At 40.4% G+C, this 11,418-nt stretch overlaps 1 protein-coding gene across 1 annotated transcript; it reads right to left on the bottom strand.

Moving 5' to 3' along the window:
- Positions 1–5,894: 5,894 nt before the first annotated feature.
- On the bottom strand, positions 5,895–8,523 carry LOC120521052 (zinc finger protein OZF-like). Its single transcript, XM_039742940.1, has one exon. It carries the CDS (start codon positions 8,490–8,492, stop codon positions 7,107–7,109), a length of 1,386 nt encoding a protein of 461 aa, XP_039598874.1. The 5' UTR covers positions 8,493–8,523; the 3' UTR covers positions 5,895–7,106.
- Between the last annotated feature and the right edge of the window lie 2,895 nt (positions 8,524–11,418).

Here is an 11,418-nt window from a genome sequence, read left to right as displayed (position 1 = left end):
TCTATCGTACAAAGAAGAAACAATATGTAAAGATGATCTAGAAACGCAGCTGTCATTTAAAATTGACCGAGGCAAAGCGGAAAACTCTTCTGTGGTCAGACCAATTGAAATTTGAAATTCTTTTTGGGAAAAAATGGACGGCACGTTATCAGCGCTCAGTTCAAAAGCCTGCATTTCTAATGGTGTTGGGGTGCATTAGTACCTATGGAATTGGCAGCTTGCACATCTGGAAAGGCACCATCAATGCTGAAAGGTCTAAACAGGTTTTAGAGCAATATGTGTTCCCACCCAGATGACATCCTTCTCAGGGAAGGCCTTCCATAATTCAGCAAAAATAATGCATCTATTACAACCAGATGGCTTTGTAGTAGTAGAGTCCAGGAGCTGAACTGGCCAGCCTGCAGTCCAGACTTTCCAAAATTCAAAACATTTGGCACATCACGAAACAAACGATACAAAAAAGAAGACCTAGGACTGTAGAGCAGCTTGAACCCTATTATCAAACAAGAATGAGACAACATTCCTCTCCTGAAAGTCCAGAAGTGGTCTCCTCGGCTCCCAGATGTTTATTGACTGTTATTAAATGAAGAGGGGAAGCTACACAGTGGTACACATGACCCTGTCCCATCATTTTTGAGATGTGTTGCTCCAATCAAATTCAAAATGACCATGTTCTTTTCTTAAAATGGTGCATTTTCTCAGTTTAAACATTTGATACGTCTTCTGTTGTGAACAAAATATGGGATTATGAGATCTGCAAATCATTAATTTACATTTTACACAGCATTTCTGGAATTGGGGTTGTGGAGCAGAGAAAACCCACAGAGTACAATGTGGATGGAGCAATCAGAAGAAGGTATCGGGAGTGTTGTGTGGTTGAAGAATTAAGACGAAGTTTAAGGGTAAAGTGTTCAAGACAGTGGCAAGACCAGCAATAATGTATGGAGCTGAGACATGGCCAGCATAGAGATCACAAAAAAAGAAGTTAAAATGTTGAGGTGGATGTTTGGAGTTACAGAAAAGGACAGAATAAGAAATGAAACAATCAGAGGTACCACAAAAGTGGGAGAGATAGCTAAGAAAGTACAGGAAAGTAAGTTGGAGTGGTATGGACAAGTGATGAAGCGAGGCAAGGAATACGTGATCAAAAGAGTGATGGGAATGGAAGTACAGGGGAAGAGAAAATGAGGAAGACCAAAGAGAAGGTGGATGGATAAAGTAAAAGAAGATGAAAAGGGCTTGACAGGCGATGAGATACAGGACCAAGCTGTTCGGAGAAGGTTGATCAAGCATGTCGACCCCACAAAGAAGAAGAAGCAAACATTTAGAAACTATGTGGGAAAAAAGTACAACCTTTAATTTAATAATATGTAAAACCATCTTTAGCAGCCATAACTTGAAGTGAACATTTTCTGTAGGAGTTTATCAGCCTCTCACATTGTCTTAAGAGAAATTTTGGCCCACTTTTCTTTACAACATTGCTTCAGTTCATTGATATTTGAAGGCATCCATTCATTGATATTTGAAGGCATTCATTCCTGCAATGCTCTCTTAAGATCCCACCACAGTATCTCAATGGGACTAAGGTCTGGACTTTGACTTGGCCATTCCCTTACCTTGACTTTTTTTTGTTTTTAGCCATTTAGTTACCGATTTGCATGGGATTGACATGCTGCATGATTCAATTTTGTCCCATTTTAAGATCATGGAGTGCAAACGTGAATATCGGCCGAGTTTTTTTGCAGCTTTTGTTGATTTTCTTAAAGCGTTTGACTCAGTTGATCAAGCTACCCTGTGGGACATCCTGACACTTCACGGGATCCCCTAAAAGTTGCTGGATATCATGGCCGGCCTGTACACTGGTACTGTGAGTGCTGTGCAGAGTGCAGGCAGACCCTCTTCATTTTTCCCAGTTAATTCTGGGGTTTGTCAGTCAGGTTTGTGTTCTGCTCCTAGTCTGTTCAATACTTGCATGGACGGGGTGTTGGGCAAGGCCATGGGGTCCAGCGGCTGTGGGGCCTCTGTTGCTGAGGAAAGACTCACTGATCTTGACTTTGCTGATGATACTGTGATCTTCGTGGAGTCAATGGAGGCTCTGGTCAGGGGTCTCGAGAGACAGAGTGAGGAGTCTGGGCATAATATATATATATATATACACACACACACACATACACACACGCATATATCCTCTTTAATAAAACCCTTGTGTGCGTCCAGGTGTCTGTGTGTGTGTCTTCTGGTGAAGTGCGCATGCGTGGGGCCACACAGCACGTGTTCAGTCTCTTCCTGCGCATTCCCTGTGCAGAGAGAGAGACAGATACACACGCACACACGCGCGCGCACGCGAGACTCACGCACACACACAGGTGCGCGCGCGTCACACACACACAGGCGAGAGACAGACAGACAGACATACACACAGACACAGAGGCGCGCGCTTAAGAGACACACACGCGAGAGACACACACACGCAGGCCCGTGAGAGAGATGCACACACACACACACACGTGCATTGTTGCAATGTTACTTTTCTTGGTGGTTTATTAAATTACAGATTTTTCAAATGTTCATTTTTTCCCCTGTGCTTAAAACTCATTAAAAAAAGAGTTTTTAGCGAGCGGGTCATAAGGCTATAGTGCAAATTCTTGCAGTCTTAGTTTTCTCAGTTGTTCAAGGTTTTCTTAGTGTTAGTCAATGCTTTTACATTTAGTTTACTATTACGCTGTGCTTTCTATGGTATAGTTAACTATATTTGTGCTTAAAAACTTAAAAAAATATATATTTACATACAGTTTATATGGTCTGGAACGGATTAATTGTATTTACATACAATCCTATGGGGGAAATTACTTCGGTTCACGACCAAATCGGATTAAAACCAGAGTTTTGGAACGAATTATGGTCGTGAACCGAGGTTCCACTGTATTACTGTCAGACAAAATTTTACGGAAATACAAACCAGTATTACTGAGAGAGAAAATTAAAGGCACACAATACAGTGACACATATTACAGCCACATACAAGGTCCCTTGCCATTTAATATAGACTGCTCCTACTAATGTTTATGGACTACTGTTCTAGCGCCCGTTATTGTAACGGACTTAATGTCTAGTATATATATATATTGTGATAGATGGCCGGTCGTTCATCCCGGCCAATACCCCCACGCCACCAGGTGGAGCCCTTCCTGCAGCATGGAGGTGCCCCGAATGCCAGCAGGGAATTACGGGCATTGGAGTTTTCCTTTACAGCCCTTCTGGATACCATGGGAGCCACTAGAAGGCACAGCAGGGAGGAGCAGTGACTATTTTCCCCTACACCCTGGAAGTACATCCAAGTCACATGGACAAGGGGAATGGCGTACTTCCGGGATAAAGAAAAAGGGTTTTTACCTGACCCGGAAGTGTTTCTAGTCATGTGGACAGACAGGGTGAAACACTTCCAGGACAAGGACTATAAAAGACTGAGAGAGACACCACAGCGTTGACCTGAGCTGGGTGGAAGGGTGGCAACACATCTGGGAGTGTGGAGGATTGATTACTGTGATTATTGCTTTATTATTAATGAGTATTGTGGATAGGCAGGTGCTTTGTGCACTGTTGTTTATGAATAAAGTCTACTTTTGGACTTTTATCTGGTGTCTGGCATCTTGGACAAGGGTTCAAGGGAGCGATAGCGCCCCCAATCTGTCACAATATATAACTATTACACATATATATGTATATAAAAATATACAAACAGACACACACACACACACATATAGTATCTAATTACATATTATATATATATATATTACATATACATATACATATATATATACATACACATATAAATATAAAGAGAGCTATGCTGTATCAGAAAGAAAGAAGAAAGCTGATGAGATTAATTTTTCACAATTAACACAAATGCAGGAAGGCCTGATTGGACAGTCTGCAGAGAACTTTAAATCATTTGTTACTTGTAAGCAGAGGGCGGCACGGTGGCGCAGTGGTAGCGCTGCTGCCTCAGAAGGAGACCGGGTTCGCTTCCCGGGTCCTCCCTGCGTGGAGTTTGCATGTTCTCCCCGTGTCTGCGTGGGTTTCCTCCGGGCGCTCCGGTTTCCTCCCACAGTCCAAAGACATGCAGGTTAGGTGGATTGGAGATTCTAAATTGGCCCTAGTGTGTGCTTGGTGTGTGGATGTGTTTGTGTGTGTCCTGCGGTGGGTTGGCACCCTGCCCAGGATTGTTTCCTGCCTTGTGCCCTGTGTTGGCTGGGATTGGCTCCAGCAGACCCCCGTGACCCTGTGTTCGGATTCAGCGGGTTAGAAAATGGTTGGTTGGTTGTAAGCAAGTCTTAATGCAAGTGGTATGAGATAACAGTGGGTACTCATGACACATATTTCCAACTTGCTGAATCCACATTTGAACCCAGATATTCAGAAAATTTAAAATATTACATTAATAATTTATTATATCATTAAAGAGCAGCATTATGTAAAGAAAGTCTATTTATTGTGGAGTTTTAGTATTCAAGAATATCATAAGGCTTCTCCTCTCCAATAATGCAAATCCACTTTAACTGGAGTGTCATAAGCTAAAACAGATTTTTAAGTTACTAGTTTTAGTCTTCTCTTAGCCACTGCCTTTATGTAGGTGGAGTTTGTGTTAATCCAGTGGTTCTCAAACTCAATTCTGGGGACCCCCTGTGGATGCAGGTTTTTGTTCCAACTAATCTTGGCTTGTAATTGGACACCAAGCTTAATTATGAAGAAGAAGAGAAAACACTTTAGATACATCAAAGATTTCGATCTCAGATTTTTGACAGATCTTGATGTTTTAGAGTCCCCTATGATGGGTGTGTATCTGTCTGTGTGTGGGTGTGTGTCTGGGTGTCACAGTTTCATGAGGACAGTCTTGAGCTAAAACAGCTGGACGGAAAAATACCAAACTCGAAACTTAAGCCTGTTATCAGATGACGATGAGCTGCTTAGTTTTTGAACCAAATCGTGCAACAGAAAGAGGCACACTAGAGGAACCCGCAAATACCGTAATTCTGCAATTAATTATGAATTCTTCTTGTCGATTGCTATTGTAATGACCTATTTTAAGATCAGAAAGATCAACATCAGAGCAGTAAATAATTACTGAAATGTTATAGAATTGTTCGGGTAAGTTGGTTCCTAGGGTGCAAAGACTGACGCTAACGTCCACATTTTTTTTTTCTTTCTTCATTTTAAGATTTTCATGATTGTGATTTTTAATCTGCTCTATCAGCTCTTCTAGGGATTTAATTAATTATTTACTAATAAGCATATTAATGGGTGTGATGCTAAAGCAGTTTCAGCCTTTCACCTTTCGGTGCCATGTCTGCTCTGCTTGTCGTTAACTGTTATTGGGATACGGGTGCAGATTACACACAATAAAAGGCAAATTGATGGGAAAACAACAAATGACAGCCAACCATTTGAAGGCGTAGCAACAATACAAATACTTCTAAATGTCTTACACATATACAAATCAAACTGCTGTGTTTTTCTGACTGTAAAATAAGGGAAAAGCAGATAATGAAATGAGATCAATTTGAGGGAAGATGACTCACTGATTATGAAACTGTTTGGAATAAAAACCTGCAGCTGCAGAGAGTCTCCAGACTGAGTTTGAGAACCGCTGTGTTAGCTCATTCCAGCCATACCATACATGACTTTAGGAGAACATTGAGGAGGCTCCTCTCATGCTCACTTTCTAAGGCCTACTCTCACCACATAGCAGGTCTTTAATAAGATATGAAGGATTAATGGGGAGCACCTTGTATTATTGTACCTTGAATTATTATTATTATTATTAATAATAATAATAATAATAATAATAATAATAATAATAATAATAATAATGTTATAATTACTGAAAATTATCACACAATGGTACAACTTTTTTTTTTTTTGCTGGAGCGTACTTTTTCCGATTTAATAAATTTACACATTAGCTGTCAGTCCCACCATATTTACAAAACTGTTACCTCATGTATAAATTCCCAAGTGTCATTTATGACTTGTACAACGTTTTTGAAAATCCTTTTACATTAAATATGAGTTACTGCCTATGATGACATTTTATAATTTTAATAATGTCACCTTATTGTCCAACCCTGATGTTTATTCAGCTTCAATTCTTCTGCATAAATCCTTATCCTTTAACCCAAAATTGGTTCACGCTTCATGATACAAATTTGGTTAATTTGAAACTGCAATTCTTTACTTTGCTTCTCCAAATAGTATATGGCATTAATTAATCAAATGTGGTAGGTATTAAACCTCAATGATCAAATCTCTGGTGTACATCTGTTAAGGAAATGCCTCATGGCTAATAAACTTTCCACACTACATGCTCGGACAAACCGGGCCTAATTTATGCTCTTAAATTTGTACTAAACTGTCTCTGAATGGCCTATCTAGCATAAATAAAATATTACATTTTTGCCGACAGTTTTAAGTGGCAAATGCCAGTTTCTCAGAAGCCTCACAGCTACGGTGTACTTCATATGGAGACTGGAACAGCTGAATAGTTTAGCAGATTATCTATTTAAAAAAATGAGAAAGAAGAACTTGCAACCAATCTAAAGTAGTAGTAATTGTTTTACCCCTCAAAGCTGCAAATTCATATTTGATATTGTAAAAACGCACTCTATCGTTCTCCTCCAGCATGTTGTACAGTTTAATTGGCATCTTATATGGAGTCTGTATGTTCTCTGTGAGCTTTCTTGTTTTTTTGCTGGTCGTGTCGGCTTTCTTCTACAATCCAAAGTCATCCTGGTTTGCATTACTACATTCGCCCGATGCAGCCGAGTATCCCTGGCATTAGCCTGGTGTCCTGTGCAAAGGTGATTCCTGCCTAGCAGCCATTGCTTGAGCTCCATTTGATCTTGAAGCAGACAAAGTGAGTGCTCATAATGGATGGTAGTTCCTCCTTTTTTGCCTTCTGAAAATATATTTATGTGAAAGAACCAAAAGTCAGCAAGACTGAAATTTGAAAAACCCTTAGATGGCTTATTAAACTAAAAAGATAACCCCTGATCGTATGCAGTATCTACACTGTAGTAATGGTACGTCTCCTTTTCTCTTTTTGAGTTTTATCTTTTGTGAATTTTCTGGTGTTGTTTAAGACTTGAGGTCCAGCTGAACGTTATCCCACACTCAGTACACTGGAACGGTTTTTCCTTGGTGTGTATTCTCTGATGTTGCCTGAGGCTTACGTTTTGGGTGAAAGTCTTTCCGCACTCTATACACTGGAAGGGTTTCTGTCGGGTGTGAATCGTCTGGTGCTGTTTAAGGTTTGAAGCATGGCTGAAAGACTTGCCACATTCCAGACACTGGTACGGTTTTTCTCCGGTGTGAATTCTCAGATGCTGCTTAAGGCTTACGCTCTGCGTGAAGGACTTTCCACATTCCGTGCACTGGTAAGGCCGTTCTCCCGTGTGAGTCCTCAAATGTTGTTTAAGCCTGACATTCTGGCTGAAAATCCTACTGCACTCGGGACAGGGGTAGAGTTTTTCTCCAGTGTGAAATCTTTGGTGTTGCTTGAGGCTTACTTTATGCAGAAATGTCTTTCCACATTCGGTACATTCATAAGGTTGCTCCCCTGAGTGGACTCTGTGGTGACGAATAAGGCTGATGTTATGATTGAACGTCTTTCCGCACTCGACACACTGGTATGGTTTTTCTCCGGTATGAATCCTTTGGTGGCATTTCAGTCTTACATTATTACTAAAAGTCTTCCCGCATTCTTTACACTGGTACGGTTTATCCTCCGTATGGATGAGCAGGTGCCGTCTGAGGTCTGTGGCCCAAATGAAAGTCTTCCCACATTCGTTACACTCGCAGGTTTTTTCCCCCGTGTGAATTTTCTCATGATATTTAAAACTTATTTTATGGCTGAAGGTCTTTCCGCACACTTTGCACTCGTATGGTTTTTCTCCCGTGTGAATTCGCTTGTGTTGTTTAAGATATGCAGCCAGACTAAATGCCTTTCCGCACTCAGTACAGTGGTATGGTTTTTCTCCTGTATGGATCGTCTGGTGCTTTTTGAGATGTGTCGCCCGGCTGAAAGTCTTTCTGCATTCCATACATTGGTAGGGTTTTTTGGCACTTTCACCTCCAGGCTCGCACTCCTGATGGGATGAGGACAAACCGCCTTGTATGTCCGCGAGATCCATTTCCTTTCCTTTACAAACACTCATCGGATCTTCTGCTGTGCACTCGACATCCAGCATTTCTGTCTTAACAATGGAAGAAAGTTCCACCTCAGACTCTTCTTCTTTAATATGGACCATCACCTCCTCCTCCTTAACAATGACCGATTCATGTTTTATAGCACCTCCAGAAAACAAAGTCATCTCTGCTTCAGGATCTTCTTGTTTAATGTACCTAGAAATCTGCTCGGGGTTATCCTCAGTTTTTGCAGATTCTTGCTCTGTCATACTGCTGACCTCCAGGAGGCACAGGCCAAGATCAGCCATTTCTTCTGAAGCTTGGAAAGTGGCTTTTGAAGGTCCTACATGAAAAGCAATAGAAAGGACTTTTAACCAAACATCTTATGTTTACATTATAAACTGACACAGAATATACTGTATTAAGGTTATAATATATGAGGGATGTTCAAAACGTTTATGCACTTTTATATTTTCGTTGGAAACGGTGAAGGCGGGAGGAGTAGTAATTGGGCATTAAAAAGTTGTTATGATGCTGGAAAAAATTGCATCGCAAATGAAGGTGACTATGTAAAAATGTGATGTCATTTGTTTTTGAAATTCTTAATAAATAGAGTTAAAAAAAAGTGTGGAAACTTTTTGAATGTCCCTCATAAATGTAATCCCATTTTAAAATGAATCAAATGGCAGTTCATTAGTGCTCCGATTACAATTCAAAGACAAAGGCAATTTCTGCAAAAATAAAGTCCATGTCAAAAATGTTAGATATAAACTGGTTTGAGTGAAGGGTTATGGGGAGAGGTGATCAGATATTTTGGGGTTTCTGTTTTATCTGGAAAAAATTAGAAGTTATTGTTCCAGGGCAACTAATCACTTTCATGAAATCAGTTTTAAATTTGGGCTCTGACTTCACAAACCAGAAATTACACCAGAAAGCAAATTTGAATTAAAAGACAGGTCAGATCAGGTTGGGGAGCATACATGAGATTGTGGAGTATGTACTAGTACAGCACGTTTCCACATTTACCACACAAAGAAATAGCTTGGGATCAAGTTGACAACACCCCTAGGCAGGCGCACAGTCCAGTCCCACCTTTTGAATATGACCCTCTGTCTGACACAGCCAGGTGTTACGTAGGCGACCCCTTGGCCTGGTCCAGCTGCTTGAGTCCCCAACAATGAAGATCCTACGAGCTGACCACCCTTGGGGAATCGCGGCACATGGCCGTAGTGCCGTAACTGACGCACCCTCACAATGCAGGTAATGTGCCTCATTTAGGACTCCATGAACAACACAAAGTCAAAACAACGGTACCCAAGCATTTTCCGGAGAGACACAGTACTAAAGGAGTCCAGTCTTCATCTCTGGTGACTGGATAGCATCCATTTCTCGCAACCATATAGCAAGACAAGACACCAGGGGCCTCATGTATAAACGGTGCGTACGCACAGAAATGTTGCGTAAGAACTTTTCCACGTTCAAATCGCGATGTATAAAACCTACACTTGGCGTAAATCCACGCACTTTTCCACGGTACCTCATGCCTTGTCGTACGCAAGTTCTCCGCTCGGTTTTGCAAACTGGCGGCACCCAGCGTCAAAGCAGTGCTACTGTTCTTGTGTGATTACTCATTATTTTCATGGCGCGCTTTATAAATACACAGAAACTAACCGCATATTGTTTATTAGTGTAATGCATCTGATTGTAATTAACTTGTAACAATATAATGGTCCAGGGAACAGCCATAGTATTCCAAATACCATAACTGCTTTAGCGTTGTTACTCTCACTTCTATTTCTTCTTCTTCTTTCAGCTCCTCCCGTTAGGAGTTGCCACAGCGGATCATCTTTTTCCATATTACTCTCACTGCACGACTCGGAGTATTTATATCACTGTATCTGAGTGTGAATCACAGCAGCAGGTGATCGGAAGAGAATTATCGGTATACAGCTTTAAGGACACGCTGTCTCAGCCACTGCAAAACGTTTTAAAGCCTTTCCTGTACGGACCTCGCGGTTCAGAAACAGTTTAATCCCAAGAACTTTAAATGCACTCAATCAATTGCTCCTTGTAGAACTGTTTGTACTTATAAGTACAATCACCCCACTGTAAACTTGCACTACAGTTATAATATCTCACAACCTGGGCCACTTTATAAAGCGCGTATTTACATATGATGACGATATCATTTTTAAGGTGAAATGCAGCAAAATATGTTTGTTAAATTATACACATAAAACTTTAACTTCATTTAAATAATCTATATTCTTCACTGGGAGTGTCGTGAAGGATAGAATAATTAAACATGTACTACGAAGATATTTCAATGTTCTTTAAGCGTTTTGAAGAATCGGCTAAGCTTACAGATGGCTTAACTTTTATTACAGAGCTGATTGTGTGGCGATCGGTTACTTGGGGAAAGAAAAGCAAGGACTCTTGGGCGCGCGTAATATATATTGAATATAAAACAGAAAGAAAATAACAACACAGCTAAAAGCGCAGCGACAAATTTCGACAAAAATAAATGCTTGTCATGAGCACGAGGCTCATGAAACACATGTTTAATAATGTGCTTTAGCTCCTATCATCATGAAAATGACATCACGTATACATCTCAGTATTTTAGTTATTCAGAGAGCTGTAATATCACAAATGTAATGGACTCTGTGTCCAGTTGGAGGAAGAGAGCCAGTTTAAGAAGCAAGTAGTGATTCACACACACAGAGCACATAGAAGATCAAATACAAAACAAAGCATTTAACGTGCTACTTTAATTACGATGTAATTTTGAGAAACTGGTTAATTAAACGATTTTAAGATGAAGTTTATAATGTTCTACTAAATGACAAAATAAACTACGTGATTAAAGTGGAAAATTCGAGATTAAAGTTGACATTTAGTGCTTTTTCCCCACCGTGTGCCTTTTTCTCTGTACCTAATAAGCTTTCATATGACACTCAGACAGTGGGCTTACAACTCTTCTTTTCACGGCAACTTTGATATGTGACTTCTTTTTATTTCCGGCACTGTGCGATTTTGTGAATGTGAGCTTTCAAGTTTCTCCAACACGCTATGTCGCTCGATCAACTTCATTTTGTTGATTATACCACGTTTATTTGAACAAATAGTATGTTTTCCTTTGCCTCCACTTGGTATTCGCTGAAATTCTTATATTTTCCCGTGCTTTTCCCATTGTCTTTTCACAGAAGGCTGCACTTAAGGCGATTTATATTG

Source organism: Polypterus senegalus, unplaced genomic scaffold (assembly GCF_016835505.1).
Source record: "Polypterus senegalus isolate Bchr_013 unplaced genomic scaffold, ASM1683550v1 scaffold_5864, whole genome shotgun sequence".
Classification (NCBI taxonomy): domain Eukaryota; kingdom Metazoa; phylum Chordata; class Cladistia; order Polypteriformes; family Polypteridae; genus Polypterus; species Polypterus senegalus.
This window is presented reverse-complemented; position numbering and strand designations above follow the sequence as displayed.

Excerpts from the sequence above, each read along its gene's own strand:
- LOC120521052 (XM_039742940.1), bottom strand. The coding sequence starts at position 8,492 with ATGGCTGATCTTGGCCTGTGCCTCCTGGAGGTCAGCAGTATGACAGAG.